The sequence below is a fragment of the Carcharodon carcharias genome, assembly GCF_017639515.1.
Source record: "Carcharodon carcharias isolate sCarCar2 chromosome 40 unlocalized genomic scaffold, sCarCar2.pri SUPER_40_unloc_1, whole genome shotgun sequence".
Lineage (NCBI taxonomy): Eukaryota > Metazoa > Chordata > Chondrichthyes > Lamniformes > Lamnidae > Carcharodon > Carcharodon carcharias.
Genome location: NW_024470849.1, coordinates 1 through 18,121, shown reverse-complemented (window position 1 = coordinate 18,121; position 18,121 = coordinate 1). Strand labels below are relative to the sequence as shown.

The 18,121-nt window shown below is 51.3% G+C and overlaps 1 protein-coding gene across 1 annotated transcript in view; it reads left to right on the top strand.

Annotated features, from left to right (window-relative positions):
• LOC121275010 (calsyntenin-3-like) overlaps nt 1-10,628 on the top strand; it is a gene marked incomplete at its 3' end in the record, with an annotated part of 81,757 nt that extends 71,129 nt beyond the window's left edge. Inside the window, exons 6-7 of the mRNA XM_041182402.1 lie at nt 7,321-7,506; nt 10,369-10,628. Of these exons, the coding sequence (XP_041038336.1) occupies nt 7,321-7,506; nt 10,369-10,628 (446 nt within the window). The remainder of the gene's footprint in view (nt 1-7,320; nt 7,507-10,368) is intronic.
• Nucleotides 10,629-18,121: the final 7,493 nt, after the last annotated feature.

Below are 18,121 nucleotides of genomic sequence, written 5' to 3'. Positions count from 1 at the left end.
CCCTGGGAGTGTTTAATGGGGACGGTGTAGAGGGAGATTTACTCTGTATCTAACCCCGTGCTGTACCTGTCCTGGGAGTGTTTGATGGGGACGGTTTAGAAGGAGCTTTTCTCTGTATCTATCCCAGTGCTGTTCCTTTCCTGTGAGATTTACTCTGTATCTAACCCTCTACTTTACCTATCCTGGGAGTTTTGGATGGGGACAATGTAGAGGGAGATTTACTCTGTATCTAACCCCGTGCTGTACCTGTCCTGGGAGTGTTTGATGGGGACATTGAAGAGGGAGATTTACTCTGTATCTAACCCCGTGCTGTACCTGTCCTGGGAGTGTTTGATGGGGACAGTGTAGAGAGAGATATACTCTGTATCTAAACCCGTGCTGTACCTGTCCTGGGAGTGTTTGATGGGGACAGTGTAGAGGGAGATTTACTCTATATCTAACCCCGTGCTGTACCTGTCCTGGGAGTGTTTGATGGGGACAGTGTAGAGGGAGGTTTACTCTGTATCTAATCCCGTGCTGTACCTGTCCTGGGCGTGTTTGATGGGGACAGTGTAGAGGGAGATTTACTCTGTATCTAAACCTGTGCTGTATCTGTCCTGGGAGTGTTTGATGGGGACAGTGTGGAGGGAGATTTTTTCTGTATCTAACCCCGTGCTGTACCTGTCCTGGGAGTGTTTGATGGGGACGGAGTAGCGGGAGATTTACTTTGAATCTAACCCCGTGCTCTACCTGTCCTGGGAGTGTTTGATGGGGAAGTTGTAGAGTGAGCTTTACTCTGTATCTATCCCTCTAATGTACCTGTCCTGGGAGTGATTGATGGGGACGATGTAGAGGTAGTTTTATTCTGAATCTCACCCCATGCTATACCTGTCCTGGGAGTGTTTGATGGGGTTGGTGTAGAGGGAGCTTCACTCTGTATCTAACCTCGTGCTGTACCTGTCCTGAGAATGGTTGATGGGGACAGTGTAGAGTGAGCTTTACTCTGTATCTAACCCCGTGCTGTACCTGTCCTGGGAGTGTTTGATCGGGACGAGGTCGAGGGAGATTTATTCTGTATCTAACCCCTTGCTGTACCTGTCCTGTCAGATTTACGCCACATCTAACCCTGTGCTGTACCTGTCCTGGGAGTGTTTGATGGGGACAGTGTAGAGGGAGATTTACTCTGTATCTAACTCCGTGCTGTACCTGTCAAGGGAGTGTTTGATGGGGACAGTGTAGCTACAGATTTACTCTGTATCTAACCCCGTGCTGTACCTGTCCTGGGAGTGTTTGATGGGGACGTTGTAGAGGAAGCTTTACTCTGTATCTAACACCGTGCTGTACCTGTTTTGGGAGTGTTTGATGGGGACGGTATGGAGGGAGCTTTACTCGGTATCTGTGCCAGTGCTGCACCTGTCCTGTGAGATTTACTCTGAATCTAACCCTCTACTTTACCTATTCTGGGAGTTTTGGATGGGGACCATGTAGAGGGAGATTTACTCTGTATCTAACCCCGTTCTGTACCTGTCCTGGGAGTGTTTGATGGGGACGGTGTAGAGGGAGATTTACTCTGTATCTAACCCCGTGCTATACCTGTCCTGGGAGTGTTTGATGGGGACGGTGTAGAGGGAGATTTACTCTGTATCTAACCCCGTGCTGTACCTGTCCTGTGAGTGTTTGATGGGGACGGTGCAGAGGGAGATTTACTCTGTATCTAACCCTGTGCTGTACCTGTCCTGGGAGTGTTTGATGGGGACAACGTAGAGGGAGCTTTACTCTGTATCTAACCCCGTGCTGTACCTGTCCTGGGAGTGTTTGATGGGGACGGTGCAGAGGGATATTTACTCTGTATCTAACCCCGTGCTGTACCTGTCCTGGGAGTGTTTAGTGGGGACAGTGTAGAGGGAGATTTACTCTGTATCTAACCCCGTTCTGTACCTGTCCTTGGAGTGTTTGATGGGGACCGTGTAGAGGGAGATTTACTCTATATTTAATCCCGTGCTGTACCTGTCCTGGGAGTGTTTGATGGGGACAGTGAAGAGGGAGATTTACTTTGTATCTAACCCCGTGCTGTACCTTTCCTGGGAGTGTTTGACGGGGACGGTGTTGAGGGAGCTTTACTCTGTATCTATCCCAGGGCTGTACCTGTCCTGGGAATGTTTGATGGGGACAGTGTAGAGGGAGATTTACTCTGTATCTAACTCCGTGCTGTACCTGCCCTGGGAGTGTTTGATGGGGACGGTGTAGAGGGAGATTTACTCTATATCTAACCCCGTGCTGTACCTGTCTTGGGAGTGTTTGATGGAGACAGTGTAGAGGGAGATTTACTCTGTATCTAAACCTGTGCTGTATCTGTCCTGGGAGTGTTTGATGGGGACAGTGTGGAGGGAGATTTTTTCTGTATCTAACCCCGTGCTGTACCTGTCCTGGGAGTGTTTGATGGGGACGGTGTAGAGGGAGATTTACTCTGTATCTAACCCCGTGCTGTACCTGTCCTGGGAGTGTTTGACGGGGACAGTGTAGAGGGAGATTTACTCTGTATCTAAACCTGTGCTGTACCTGTCCTGGGAGTGTTTGATGGGGACGGAGTAGCGGGAGATTTACTTTGAATCTAACCCCGTGCTGTACCTGTCCTGGGAGTGTTTGATGGGGTTGGTGTAGAGGGAGCTTCACTCTGTATCTAACCTCGTGCTGTACCTGTCCTGAGAATGGTTGATGGGGACAGTGTAGAGTGAGCTTTACTCTGTATCTAACCCCGTGCTGTACCTGTCCTGGGAGTGTTTGATCGGGACGAGGTCGAGGGAGATTTATTCTGTATCTAACCCCGTGCTGTACCTGTCCTGTCAGATTTACGCCACATCTAACCCTGTGCTGTACCTGTCCTGGGAGTGTTTGATGGGGACAGTGTAGAGGGAGATTTACTCTGTATCTAACTCCGTGCTGTACCTGTCAAGGGAGTGTTTGATGGGGACAGTGTAGCTACAGATTTACTCTGTATCTAACCCCTTGCTGTACCTGTCCCTGGGAGTGTTTGATGGGGACAGTGTAGAGGGAGATTTACTCTGTATCTAACCCCGTGCTGTACCTGTCCTGAGATTGTTTGAGGGGGACAGTGTAGAGGGAGATTAACTCTGTATCTAACTCCGTGCTCTACCTGTCAAGGGAGTGTTTGATGGGGACATTGTAGAGGGAGTTTACTCTGTATTTAACCCCGTGGTGTACCTGTCCTGGGAGTTTTGGATGGGGACAATGTAGAGGGAGATTTACTCTGTATCTAACCCCGTGCTGTACCTGTCCTGGGAGTGTTTGATGGGGACATTGAAGAGGGAGATTTACTCTGTATCTAACCCCGTGCTGTACCTGTCCTGGGAGTGTTTGATGGGGACGGTGTAGAGGGAGCTTCACTCTGTATCTAACCTCGTGCTGTACCTGTCCTGGGAACGTTTGATGGGGACAGTGTAGAGTGAGCTTTACTCTGAAATAACTCCGTGCTGTACCTGTCCTGGGAGTGTTTGATGGGGCCGGGTAGAGGGTGATTTACGCTTATCTAACCCCGTGCAGTACCTTTCCTGTCACATTTACGCCATATCTAACACTGGGCTGTACCTATCCTGGGAGTGCTTGATGGGAAAGGTGTAGAGGGAGATTTACTCTGTAGCTAACCTATTGCTGTACCTGTCCTGGGAGTGTTTGATGGGAAAGGTGTAGAGGGAGATTTACTCTGTAGCTAACCTATTGCTGTACCTGTCCTGGGAGTGTTTGATGGGGACAGTGTAGAGGGAGATTTACTCTGTATCTAAACCTGTGCTGTACCTGTCCTGGGAGTGTTTGATGGGGACGGTGTAGAGGGAGATTTACTCCTTATTTAACCCCGTGCTGTAACTGTCCTGGGAGTGTTTGATGGGAACCGTGTAGAGGGAGATTTACTCTGTATCTAACCCCGTGCTGTACCTCTCCTGGGTGTGTTTGATGGGTACAGTGTAGAGGAAGCTTTGCTCTGTATCTACCCCCGTGCTGTACCAGTCCTGGGAGTGTTTGATGGGGTCAATGTAGAGTGAGCTTTACTCTGTATCTAACCCCGTGCTGTACATGTCCTGGGAGAGTTTGATGGGGACGGTGTAGAGGGAAATTCACTCTGTATCTAAATCTGTGCTGTACCTGTCCTGGTAGTGTTTGATGGGGACGGTGTAGAGGAAGCTTTACTCTTTATCTAACGCAGTGCTGTACCTGTCCTGGGAGTGTTTGATGGGGACAGTGTAGAGGGAGATTTACTCTGTATCTAACCCCGTGCTGTACCTGTCCTGGGAGTGTTTGATGGGGACGGTGTAGAGGGAGATTTACTCTGTATCTAACCCAGTGCTTTAGCAGTCCCTGTGAGTGCTTGATGGGGACGGTCGGGAGGGAGGTTTACTCTGTATCTAACCCCGTGCTGTACCTGGCCTGGGAGTGTTTGATGGGGACGGTGTAGAGGAGCTTTACTCTGTATCTAACCTTGTGCTGTACCTGTCCTGGGAGTGTTTGATGGGGACAGTGTAGAGGGAGCTTTACTCTTTATCTAACCCCGTGCTGTACCTGTCCTGGGAGTGTTTCATGGGGACAGTGTAGAGGGAGATTTACTCTGTATCTAACCTTGTGCTGTACCTGTCCTGGGAGTGTTTCATGGGGACAGTGTAGAGGGAGATTTACTCTGTATCTAACCCCGTGCTGTACCTGTCCTGGGAGTGTTTGATGGGGACGGTGTAGAGGGAGATTTACTCTGTATCTAACCCCGTGCTGTACCTGTCCTGGGAGTGTTTGATGGGGACAGTGTAGAGGGAGCTTTACTCTTTATCTAACCCCGTGCTGTACCTGTCCTGGGAGTGTTTGATGGGGACGGTGTAGAGGGAGATTTACTCTGTACCTAACTCCTTGCTGTAACAGTCCAGGGAGTGTTTGATGGGGACGGTGTAGAGGGAGCTTTAATCTGTATCTATCCCCGTGATGTACCTGTCCTGGGAGTGTTTGATGGGGACGATGTAGAGGGAGATTTACTCTGCATCTCACTCCGTGCTGTACCTGTCCTGGGAGTGTTTGATGGGGACAGTGTAGAGGGAGATTTACTCTGTATCTAACCCCGTGCTGTACCTGTCCTGGGAGTGTTTGATGGGGACGATGTAGAGGGAGATTTACTCTGTATCTAACCCCCTGATGAACCTGTCCCGAGAGTGTTTGAAGGGGACGGTGTAGAGGAAGATTTACTCAATATCTAACCCCGTGCTGTACCTGTACTGGGAGTGTTTGATGGGGACGGTGTAGAGGGAGATTTACTCTGTATCTAACCCCGTGCTGTACCTGTACTGGGAGTGTTTGATGGGGAGAGTGTAGAGGGAGATTTAATCTGTATCTAACTCCGTGCTGTACCTGTACTGGGAGTGTTTGATGGGGACAGTGTAGAGGGAGATTTACTCTGTATCTAACCTTGTGCTGTACGAGTCCTGGGAGTGTTTGATGGGGACAGTGTAGAGGGAGCTTTACTCTGTATCTAACCCCGTGCTGTATCTGTCCTGGGAGTGTTTGATGGGGACGGTGCAGAGGGAGATTTACTCTGTATCTAACCCCGTGCTGTACCTGTCCTGGGAGTGTTTGATGGGGACAGTGTAGAGGGAGATTTACTCTGTATCTAACCCCGTGCTGTACCTGTCCTGGGAGTGTTTGATGGGGACAGTGTAGAGGGAGATTTACTCTGTATCTAACCCCGTGCTGTACCTGTCCTGGGAGTGTTTCATGGGGACGGTGTAGAGGGAGATTTACTCTGTATCTAACCCCGTGCTGTACCTGTCCTGGGAGTGTTTGATGGGGATGGTGTAGAGGGAGATTTACTCTGTATCTGTCCCCGTGCTGTACCTGTCCAGGGAGTGTTTGATGGGGACAGTGTAGAGGGAGCTTTACTTTGTATCTAACCCCGTGCTGTACCTGTCCTGGGAGTATTTGATGGGGACGGTGTAGAGGAAGCTTTATTCTCTATCTAACGCAGTGCTGTACCTGTCCTGGGAGTGTTTGATGGGGACGGTGTAGAGGGAGATTTACTCTGTATCTCACCCCGTGCTTTAGCAGTCCCTGTGAGTGCTTGATGGGGACGGTCGGGAGGGAGGTTTACTCTGTATCTAACCCCGTGCTGTACCTGGCCTGGCAGTGTTTGATGGGGACGGTGTAGAGGGAGATTTACTCTGTGTCTATCCCCGTGCTGTACCTGTCCTCGGCGTGTTTGATGGGGACTGTCTAGAGGGAGCTTTACTCTGTATCTAACCCTTTGCTGTAGCTGTCCTGGGAGTGTTTGATGGGGACAGTGTAAATGGACATTTACCCTGTATCTAACACCGTGCTGTACCTGTCCTGGGAGTGTTTGATGGGGACGGTGTAGAGGGAGATTTACTCTGTATCTAACCCCGTGCTGTACCTGTCCTGGGAGTGTTTGATGGGGACGGTGTAGAGGGAGATGTACTCTGTAACTAACCCAGTGCTGTACATGTCCTGGGAAAGTTTGATGGGGAGGGTGTAGAGGGAGCCTTATTCTGTATCTAACCCCGTGCTGTACCTGTCCTGGGAGTGTTTGATGGGGACAGTGTAGATGGACATTTAATCTTTATCTAACCCTGTGCTGAACCTGTCCAGGGAGTGTTTGATGGGGACGGTGTAGAGGGAGATTTACTCTGTATCTAACCCCGTGCTGTACCTGTCCTGGGAGTGTTTGATGGGGACGGTGTAGAGGGAGATTTACTCTGTATCTAACCCCGTGATGTACCTGTCCTGGGAGTGTTTGATGGGGACGGTGTAGATGGACATTTAATCTTTATCTAACCCTGTGCTGAACCTGTCCAGGGAGTGTTTGATGGGGACGGTGTAGAGGGAGATTTACTCTGTATCTAACCCCGTGCTGTACCTGTCCTGGGAGTGTTTGATGGGGACGGTGTAGAGGGAGATTTACTCTGTATCTAACCCCGTGCTGTACCTGTCCTGGGAGTGTTTTTGGGGACCGTGTAGATGGACTTTCACTCTGTATCTAACCCTGTGCTGTACCTGTCCTGGGAGTGTTTGATGGGGACGGTGTAGTGGGAGATTTACTCTGTATCTAACCCCGCGCTGTACCTGTCCTGGGAGTGTTTGATGGCGACGGTGTAGAGGGAGCTTTAATCTGTATCTAACCCCGTGCTGTACTTGTCCTGGGAGTGTTTGATGGAGACGGTGTAGAGGGAGATTTACTCTGTATCTAACCCCGTGCTGTACCTGTCCTGGGAGTGTTTGATGTGGAGTGTAGAGGGAGATTTACTCTGTATCTAACCCCGTGCTCTCTCTCTCTATCAGGCTGGAACAAACGGATTGAGTACGTTCCTGGTTCCCAGTCGAAGGCTCTCTTCCCTCACATCCGCCTGGAGACCTGTGATGAGGCTGTCTGGAATGTCGAGGCCTTTGTCGAGCTGCAGACCAGCCACGTTGCCAAGGGCTGCGACCGGGACAACTACTCCGAGCGAACACTCCGCAAGCTGTGCGGTGAGTCTGGCCGCTCGCCCGCGGACACGGAGCATCCGTCCTGTACTGGACCTGTGTCTGTCGTCTTTCACCTCGCTCCCCATCTCTCTCCCTGTCTCTGTTTCTGTGTCTGTGTCTCTGTCTCTGTCTCTCTCTGTCTCTCTCTCTCTGTCTCTCTCTCTCTGTCTCTCTCTCTCTGTCTCTCTCTGTCTCTCTCTCTCTGTCTCTCTCTGTCGCTCTCTCTCTCTCTGTCTGTCTCTCTCTCTCTGTCCGTGTCTCTCTCTCTTTCTCTCTCTCTGTCTATGTCACACGCTCTGTCTCTCTCTCTGTCTCTGTCTCTATCTCTCTCTCTCTCTGTCTCTTTCTCTCTCTGATTCTCTGACTCTGTCTCTCTCTGTCTCTCTCTCGCTCTGTCTCTGTCTCTGTCTCTCTCTCTCTCTGTCTCTCTGTCTCTCTCTCTCTCTCTGTCTCTCTCTCTCTGTCTCTCTCTTTCTCTCTGTCTCTGTCTCTCTTTCTCTCTCTCTCTGTCTGTCTCTCTCTTTCTCTCTGTCTCTGTCTCTCTTTCTCTTTCTCTCTGTCTCTCTCTCTCTCTATGTCTCTCTCTCTGTGTCTCTGTCTCTCTCTCTGAGCCTCTCTCTGTCTCTCTCCCTCAGCCTCTCTCTCTCTCTCTCTCTCAGCCTCTCTCTCTCTGTCTCTCTCTGACTCTCTCTCTGAGCCTCTCTCTCTCTGTCTTTCTCTCTGTCTCTGTCTCTCTCTGTCTGTCTCTCTCTCTCTGCCTCTTTCTTTCTGTCTCTCAGTCTCTCTCTCTCTGTTTCTCTCTCTCTGTCTCTACATCTATCTCTCTGTCTCTCTGTCTGTCTCTCTCTCTTTCTCTCTCTGTCTGTCTCTCTCTGTTTCTCTCTCTCTATTTCTCCCTCTGTCTCCGTCTCTCTCTCTATCTCCCTGTCTCTCTCTCTCTCTCTGTTGCAGTGTGGCCTTGTCGCCAGTTTGTCATAGAGTTGATCAGCAGACAGCTTCCTAATTGGAAACATTCGGCTTATTTGCGAGGGCCCGCCCACTTCGAGCTCGAGCCCCGCCTCTCAGCAGAGCCCCTCCCCCCACCTCTCAGCAGTGCCCCTCCCCCCACCTCTCAGCAGGGCCCCTCCCCCGCTCTCTCTGGTTCCCCGTCTGCGGTTCTGCAGCCTCTGGTTTGGGATGAACTGCAGCCCCTCCGCTCGTCAAGTCCCTTGCACTCTCCTCACCCCTTGCCGGGCCCTCGGTCTCTCTCTCTCTGTGTTACTCTCTCCTTACCTCTCTCTCTCTCTCTCTTTGTGTTACTCTCTCCTTACCTCCCTCTCTCTCTCTCTGTGTTACTCTCTCCTTACCTCCCTCTCTCTCTCTCTCTGTGTTACTCTCTCCTTACCTCCCTCTCTCTCTCTCTCTGTGTTGCTCTCTCCTTACCTCTCTCTCCCTCTCTCTCTCTGTGTGTTACTCTCTCCTTACCTCCCTCTCTCTCTCTCTCTGTGTTACTCTCTCCTTACCTCTCTCTCTCTCTCTCTGTGTTACTCTCTCCTTACCTCCCTCTCTCTCTCTCTCTCTCTCTGTTACTCTCTCCTTACCTCTCTCCCTCTCTCTATCTCTCTGTGTTGCTCTCTCCTTACCTCCCTCCCTCTCTCTCTCTCTGTGTTACTCTCTCCTTACCTCTCTCCCTCTCTCTATCTCTCTGTGTTACTCTCTCCTTACCTCCCTCCCTCTCTCTCTCTCTGTGTTACTCTCTCCTTACCTCCCTCTCTCTCTCTCTGTGTTACTCTCTCCTTACCTCTCTCCCTCTCTCTCTGTGTTACTCTCTCCTTACCTCTCTCCCTCTCTCTATCTCTCTGTGTTACTCTCTCCTTACCTCCCTCTCTCTCTTTCTCTCTGTGTTACTCTCTTCTTACCTCTCTCCCCCCCTCTCTCTCTTTCTCTCCGTGTTACTCTCTCCTTACCTCTCTCTCCCTCTCTCTCTCCCTCTCTCTACCTCTCTGTGTTACTCTCTCCTTACCTCTCTCCCCCCCCTCTCTCTCTCTCTCTCTGTCTCTCTCTCTCTCTCTGTCTCTCTGTCTCTCTCTGTCTCTCTCTGTCTCTGTCTCTCTCTCTCCGTCTCTCTCTCTCTCCATCTCTCTCTGTCTCTCTCTCTCTCTCTCCCTCTCTCTGTCTCTCTCTCTCTCTGTCTCTCTCTGTGTGTCTCTCTCTCTCTTTCTCTCTCACTCTGTCTCTCTCTGTCTCTCTCTCTCTCTGTGTCTCTCTCTCTCTCTCTGTCTCTCTCTCTGTCTCTCTCTCTGTCTCTCTCTCTCCGTCTCTCTCTGCCTCTGTCTCTCTCTCTCTCTGTGTTACTCTCTCCTTACCTCCCTCTCTCTCTCTCTCTCTGTGTTACTCTCTCCTTACCTCCCTCTCTCTCTCTCTCTCTCTGTGTTACTCTCTCCTTACCTCCTTCTCTCTCTCTCTCTCTCTCACTGTGTTACTCTCTCCTTACCTCTCTCTCTCTCTCTCTCTCTCTGTGTTACTCTCTCCTTACCTCCCTCTCTCTCTCTGTGTTACTCTCTCCTTACCTCCCTCTCTCTCTCTCTCTCTCTCTCTCTCTGTGTTACTCTCTCCTTACCTCTCTCTCCCTCTCTCTCTCTCTCTTTCTCTCTGTGTTACTCTCTCCTTACCTCTCTCTCCCTTTCTCTCTCTCTCTCTGTGTTACTCTCTCCTTACCTCTCTCTCCCTTTCTCTCTCTCTCTCTGTGTTACTCTCTCCTTACCTCTCTCTCCCTCTCTCTCTCTCTCTCTTTCTCTCTGTGTTACTCTCTCCTTACCTCTCTCTCCCTCTCTCTCTCTCTGTGTTACTCTCTCCTTACCTCTCTCTCTCTCTCCCTCTCTCTAGGTGCCATACCTGGTGAAGTGGACCTCCTGCCAGCTCCGGGTGCCAGCTCGAACTGGACCCAGGGCCTGTCCACCTACTACAGCCAGGACTCCAGCCAGATCTACTGGTTCAACGGCTCCCAGGCGGCGCAGTTGCCTGAGCGGCTGGGGGGGGCCTCGCTGTCGGACCTCTTCACCCTCTCCTATTGGCTGAAGCACGGTCTGGGCGGCCAGAGGGAGACGGAAGCCGTGATATGTAACACGATGGCCACAGGTGAGGGGGTGGGGGTCTGTCTGGGGGGGTGGAGGGGGGAGACAGAGAGGGGGGAGGGGTCTGTCTGAGGGGGGAGGGGGGAGACAGAGAGGGGGGAGGGGCCTGTCTGAGGGGGTGGAGGGGGGAGACAGAGAGTGGGGGAGGGGTCTGTCTGAGGGGGGGAGGTGGGAGACAGAGAGGGGGGGAGGGGCCTGTCTGAGGGGGTGGAGGGGGGAGACAGAGAGTGGGGGAGGGGTCTGTCTGAGGGGGGGAGGTGGGAGACAGAGAGGGGGGGAGGGGTCTGTCTGAGGGGGGAGGGGGAGACAGAGAGGGGGCGAGGGGGGGCAGTGTTGGGGGAGGGAGGGGGACAGTGTTGGGGGGAGGGGGACAGTGTTGTGGGGGGAGGGGGACAGTGTTGGGGAGGGAGGGGGACAGTGTTGGGGGGCGAGGGGGGCAGTGTTGGGGGGGAGGGGGGCAGTGTTGGGGGAGGGAGGGGGACAGTGTTGGGGGGAGGGGGACAGTGTTGTGGGGGGAGGGGGGACAGTGTTGGGGGGGGAGGGGGGACAGTGTTGTGGGGGGAGGGGGGACAGTGTTGGGGGGGGAGGGGGGACAGTGTTGGGGAGGGAGGGGGACAGTGTTGGGGGGGGAGGGGGGACAGTGTTGGGGGGAGGGGGGACAGTGTTGGGGGGGGAGGGGGGACAGTGTTGGGGGGAGGGGGACAGTGTTGGGGGGGGAGGGGGGACAGTGTTGGGGGGAGGGGGACAGTGTTGGGGGGGGAGGGGGGACAGTGTTGGGGGGAGGGGGACAGTGTTGGGGGGGGAGGGGGGACAGTGTTGGGGGGAGGGGGACAGTGTTGGGGGGGGGAGGGGGGACAGTGTTGGGGGGGAGGGGGACAGTGTTGGGGGGAGGGGGGACAGTGTTGTGGGGGGAGGGGGGACAGTGTTGGGGGGAGGGGGGACAGTGTTGTGGGGGGAGGGGGACAGTGTTGGGGGGGGAGGGGGGGCAGTGTTGGGGGGGGAGGGGGGACAGTGTTGGGGGGAGGGGGGACAGTGTTGGGGGGGGAGGGGGGACAGTGTTGTGGGGGGAGGGGGACAGTGTTGTGGGGGAGGGGGGACAGTGTTGTGGGGGGAGGGGGACAGTGTTGGGGGGGGAGGGGGGACAGTGTTGGGGGGGGGAGGGGGGCAGTGTTGGGGAGGGAGGGGGACAGTGTTGGGGAGGGAGGGGGACAGTGTTGGGGGGGGAGGGGGACAGTGTTGTGGAGGGAGGGGGACAGTGTTGGGGAGGGAGGGGGACAGTGTTGGGGGGGGGAGGGGGACAGTGTTGGGGGGAGGGGGACAGTGTTGGGGGGGGAGGGGGACAGTGTTGGGGGGGGAGGGGGACAGTGTTGGGGGGAGGGGGACAGTGTTGGGGGGGGGAGGGGGACAGTGTTGGGGGGGGAGGGGGACAGTGTTGGGGAGGGGAGGGGGGGCAGTGTTGGGGGGGGAGGGGGGACAGTGTTGGGGGGGGAGGGGGACAGTGTTGGGGGGGGAGGGGGACAGTGTTGGGGGGGGAGGGGGGACAGTGTTGGGGAGGGAGGGGGACAGTGTTGGGGGGGGAGGGGGACAGTGTTGGGGGGGGAGGGGGGACAGTGTTGGGGGGGGAGGGGGGACAGTGTTGGGGGAGGGAGGGGGGACAGTGTTGGGGGAGGGGTGGCCGCGTTGGGGGGAGGGCGGACAGTGCTGAGGGCGGGGACTGTCTGGGGTGGGAGGGGAGCTGCGTTGGGGGCAGGGTCTGTCCAGGTATGTGGGGAGGGGGGACAGTGTTGGCGGGGGAGGGGGGACAATGTTGGTGGCGGTGTCTGTCTCGGGGGGGGACAGTGTTGGGGGCGGGTTCTGTCCGGGGGGAGGGGGCGACAGCGTTGGCGGGGGAGGGGGCACAGTGTTGGGGGCGGGGTCTGTCTGGGGGGTGGGGAGGGGGGACACTGTTGTCACTTTCCCTTCCTCCACTTCACTTTTTCAGTTTTCCATTTCAATTTCCATTTTTTAAGTTTCCTCTCTTCAGGCTCCCTTTTCTGGTTTCCCTTTCCCTGTTTCCCTATCTTAGTTTCACTTTTCAATCTCCCTTATTGCAGTTTCCCTCTCCCGTGTTTCCCTTTCTCAGTTTCTTTTTCTAAGTTTACCTTTTCAATTTCCCTGATTTCAGTTTCCCATTCTAAGTTTCCCTTTCTCAGTTTCTCTTTCTAAGTTTTCATTTCTCAGTTTCCCTTTCTCAGTTTCCCTTTCCCGGTTTCCCTTTGTCAGTTCCCCATTCTCAGTTTCCCTTTCTCAGTTTCCCTTTCTCAGTTTCTCTTTCTCAGTCTTCCATTCTCATTTCCCCTTTCTCAGTTTCCCATTCTCCATTTCCCTTTCTCAGTTTCCCTTTCTCAGTTTCCCTTTCTCAGTTTCCCTTCCTCAGTTTCCCTTTCTCATTTTCCCATTCTACATTTCTCATTCTAAGTTTCCCGTTCTCAGTTTCCCTCTCCCGTGTTTCCTTTCTCAGTTTCTCTTTCTAAGTTTCCCTTTCTCAGTTTCTCTTTCTAAGTTTTCATTTCTCAGTTTCCCTTTCTCAGTTTCCCTTTCCCGGTTTCCCTTTGTCAGTCTTCCATTCTCATTTCCCCTTTCTCAGTTTCCCATTCTCCATTTCCCTTTCTCAGTTTCCCTTTCTCAGTTTCCCTTTCTCAGTTTCCCTTTCTCAGTTTCCCTTCCTCAGTTTCCCTTTCTCATTTTCCCATTCTACATTTCTCATTCTAAGTTTCCCGTTCTCAGTTTCCCATTCTCAGTTTCCCTTTCTCAGTTTCCCATTCTCCATTTCCCATTCTCCATTTCCCATTCTCAGTTTCCCTTTCTCGGTTTCCCATTCTAAGTTTCCATTTCTCAGTTTCCCTTTCTCAGTTTCCCATTCTCCATTTCCCATTCTCAGTTTCCCTTTCTCAGTTTCCCTTTCTCCGTTTCCCTTCCTCACTTTCCCTTTCTCCGTTTCCCTTCCTCACTTTCCCTTTCTCATTTTCCCATTCTCAGTTTCCCTTTCTCAGTTTCCCTTTCTCATTTCCCCATTCTCAGTTTCCCTTTCTCAGTTTCCCTTTTTCAGTTTCCCATTCTAAGTTTTCATTTCTCAGTTTCTCTTTCTAAGTTTCCCTTTCTCAGTTTCCCATTCTCTGTTCCCCATTCTCAGTTTCCCTTTCTCAGTTTCCCTTTCTCAGTTCCCTATTCTCAGTTTCCCTTTCTCAGTTTCCCTTTCTCAGTCTTCCATTCTCATTTCCCCTTTCTCAGTTTCCCATTCTCCATTTCCCATTCTCAGTTTCCCTTTCTCAGTTTCCCATTCTAAGTCTTCATTTCTCAGTTTCCCTTTCTCAGTTTCCCTTTCGCAGTCTTCCATTCTCATTTCCCCTTTCTCAGTTTCCCATTCTCCATTTCCCATTCTCCATTTCCCATTCTCAGTTTCCCTTTCTCGGTTTCCCATTCTAAGTTTTCATTTCTCAGTTTCCCTTTCTCAGTTTCCCTTTCTCAGTTTCCCTTCCTCAGTTTCCCTTTCTCATTTTCCCATTCTCCATTTCCCATTCTAAGTTTCCCGTTCTCAGTTTCCCATTCTTAGTTTCCCTTTCTCAGTTTCCCATTCTCAATTTCCTTTTCTCAGTTTCCCATTCTCAGTTTCTCTTTCTAAGTTTCCCTTTCTCAGTTTCCCATTCTCAGTTCCCCATTCTCAGTTTCCCTTTCTAAGTTTCCCTTTCTCAGTTCCCCATTCTCAGTTTCCCTTTCTCATTTCCCCTTTCTCAGTTTCCCATTCTCCATTTCCCATTCTAAGTTTCCCATTATCAGTTTCCCATTCTAAGTCTTCATTTCTCAGTTTCCCTTTCTAAGTTTCCCTTCCTCAGTTTCCCTTTCTCATTTTCCCATTCTCCATTTCCCATTCTAAGTTTCCCGTTCTCAGTTTCCCATTCTCAGTTTCCCTTTCTCAGTTTCCCTTTCTCAGTTTCCCTTCCTCAGTTTCCCTTTCTCATTTTCCCATTCTCCATTTCCCATTCTAAGTTTCCCGTTCTCAGTTTCCCATTCTTAGTTCCCCTTTCTCAGTTTCCCATTCTCAATTTCCTTTTCTCAGTTTCCTTTTCTCAGTTTCCCATTCTTAGTTTCCCTTTCTCATTTTCCCATTCTCAGTTTCAAGTACTCAATTTCCATTTTCAGTTTCTCTTTCTCAACTTCTCTTGCTCATTTTCACGATCTAAGTTTCCATTCCGAGTTTTTCTTTTCAGTTTCACTTTCTCATCTTCCTTTTTCAGTTTCCCTTTCCCAGTTTCCCAATCTCACTTTCCCTTTTGTAGTTTCCCTTAGTTTATCTTTTCAGGTTTCCTTTCTCAGTTTCCCATTCTCAGATTCACTTTCTCAGTCTTGCATTTCAGTTTCCTTTCATTGGTTTCTCTTTCTAAGTTTCATTTTCTAAGTTTCCCCATTCAGTTTCCCTTTCTCAGGATCCATTTCTCGGTTCACTTTTCCCATTTCACTTTCTCATTTTCCCTTTTCAGTTTCCAATTCCCAGTTTCCCTTTTGCAGTTTCCTTTCTTAGTTTCTCTTTCTCACTTCCTCAATTCTCAGTTTCCCTTTCTTAGTTTTCCTTTCTCAGTTTTCCTTTTACAGGTTTCCTTGCTCAGTTTCCCATTGACATTAGGGTCCACTTCATAAAATACAAGGTCAGGCCTGCAGATTCCATCACACAATTGGAAGATGGTGTGAGGAAGTAGCAGGTTCAGACACACACATATACCGGTCAGCACTTTATGGAGTGCCAGCCTATCACTGTATGAGCATCAAGACCTAATCAATTTCCCTTCACTCCCTCTCTGTCTCTCTCTCTCTGTCTCTCTCTCTCTCTCTCTGTCTCTCTCTCTGTCTCTCTCTCTGTCTCTCTCTCTGTCTTTCTCTCTCTCTGTCTCTCTCTCTGTCTCTCTCTCTCTCTGTCTCTCTCTCTCTCTCTCTGTCTCTATCTCTCTGTCTCTCTCTCTGTCTCTCTCTCTGTCTCTCTCTCTCTTTGTCTTTCTCTCTGTCTCCCTCTGTCACTTTCTCTCTCACTTTGTCTCTCTGTCTCATCTCTCTCGCCCACTCTCTCTGACTTTCCCTCGGTCTGTCTCTCACTCTCTATCTCTCTCTCTGCCTGTCTGTCTCTCTCTCTCTCTCTCTGTCTCTCTCTCTGTGTCTCTCTCTCTCTCTGATTCTCTTCGTTTTTCTCTCTCTCTGTTTCGCTCTCTCTCTGTCTCTCTTTCTCTCGGTGTTTCTGTCCCTTTCCATTTCACTCTATCTGTCTCTCTGTCCCACTGGCTCTCTGCCTCTCTCTATTTACCTCTGTCTCTCTCTCTCTCCGTCTCTCTCTCTCTCTCTGTCTCTCTCTCTATCTGTCTCTCTCTCTCTCCGTCTCTCTCTCTCTGTCTCTCTCTCTATCTGTCTCTCTCTCTCTGTCTCTCTATGACTCTCTCTCTCCCTGGTTCTCCCTCTCTGTCTCTCTCACTCTGTCTCTATCTCTGTCTCACTGTCTCTCTCTCTCATAATCTCTCCCCCTCCCTCTATCTGCCTCTCTCTCTCTCTTGCTCTCTCCCCCTCACTCTTTCTATCTCTCTGCTCTCTCTCTCTATCTCTCTCCCTCTCTGTCTCTACCTCTGTCTGTCTGTCTCTCTCTCTCCCCCCTCTCTCTGTCTCACTGTTTCTCTCTCTCTGTCTCTATCACTCTCTGTCTCACTCAATCGCTCTCTGTTTCTCTCCCTCCCTGTCTCTTTGTCTGCATGTCTCTCTTTTTTTCACTCTGTCCACCTCTCCCTGTTTCTATCTCTCACTCTTTATCACCCTCCCTCCTCTATCTCCCTCTCTCTGTCTCTGGCTCTCTTACCCTCTCACTCTCTCTGTCTCTCTGTCTTTCCCACTGTCTCTCACCATCTCCCTCTTTCTCTCTGTTGCTCTCTCTGTTTCTCTGACTCTCTCTCTCTCTGTGTCTGTCCTGCTCTCTGTCTGTCTCTCTCTGACTCTCCCTCTCCCCAATTCTCACTCTGTCTCTCTCTGTCTCTCTCTCCCTGTCTCTCTCTCCCTGTCTCTCTGTCTCTGTCTCTCTCTCTTTGTCTCTCTCTCTCTCTCTCTGTCTCTCTCTCTCCCTGTCTCTCTCTGTCTCTTTCTCTTTGTCTCTCTCTCTCTGTTTGTCTCTCTTTCTCTCTATTTCATTCTCTATCTGTCTCTCTCTCGGTGTCTCTGTCTCTCTCCATTTCACTCTATCTGTCTCTGTCCCACTGTCTCTCCTGCTCTCTCTATCTACCTCTGTCTCTCTCCATCTCTCTCTCCCTCTATCTGTCCCTCTCTTTCTGTCTCACTCTTTCTCTCTGTATGTTTCTCTATGTCTCTCTCTCTCCGTGGTTCTCCCTTGCTCTGCCTCTCTTTTTCTCTGTCTCTGTCTCACTATCTCTCACTCTCTCTTGTAATCTCTCACCCTCCCTCTATCTGCCTCTCTCTCTCTTGCTCTCTTTCCCTTTCACTCTTTCTGTCTCTGTCTTTCTCTCTGTCTCCGTCTCTCTCTCTGTTGGTTTCTCTCTCTCTCTGTCTCTCTGTTTCTTTCTGATGCACTCCCTCTCTCTCTGTCTCTATCTCTATTTGTCTGATCGACTCTGTCCATCTGTCCCTCACGCTCTCTCTCTGCCCCTCGTCTGTTTCCCTGTTTTTCTCTCTCTGTATCTATCACTTTCTGTCTCACTCAATCACTCTCTGCTTCTCTCCCTCTCTATCTCTTTGTCTGCATGTCTCTCTCTTTTCTCTCTCTGTCCACCTCTCTCTGTCTCTCCCTCTGTCCCGTTCTCTCTCTCTCTCACTCTCTGTCTCTGTCTCTCTCTCTCTCTCACTCTCTCTCTCTCTCTCTGTCTCTCTCTCTGTCTCTCTCTCTCTCTCTCTCTCTCTCTGTCTCTCTCTCTGTCTCTCTCTCCCTCTGTCTCTCTCTGTCTGTCTGTCTGTCTCTCTCTCTCTCCCTGTCTCTCTCTCTGTCTCTCTCTCTCTGTCTCTGTCTCTCTCTGTCTCTCTCTCTCCCTGGCTCTCTGTCTCTCCGTCTCTCTCTGTCTCTCTCTCTGTCTCTGTCTCTGTCTCTCTCGCTGTCTCTCTGTCTCTCTCTCTCTCTCTCTCTCACTCTCTGTCTCCCTCTGTCTGTCTGTCTGTCTGTCTCTCTCTCCCTGTCTCTCTCTCTGTCTCTCTCTCTCTGTCTCTGTCTCTCTCTGTCTCTCTCTCTGTCTCTCTCTCTCTGTCTCACTCTGTCTCTGTCTCTCTCTCTCCGTCTCTCTCTCTCTGTGTCTCTCTCTCTCCGTCTCTCTCTCTCTCTGTCTGTCTGTCTCTCTCTCTCCCTGTCTCTCTCTCTGTCTCTCTCTCTCTGTCTCTCTCTCTGTCTCTGTCTCTCTCTGTCTGTCTCTATCCCTGGCTCTCTGTCTCTCCCCGTCTCTCTCTCTGTCTCTGTCTCTCTCTCCCTGTCTCTCTCTCTCTCTGTTCTGTGTTTCTCT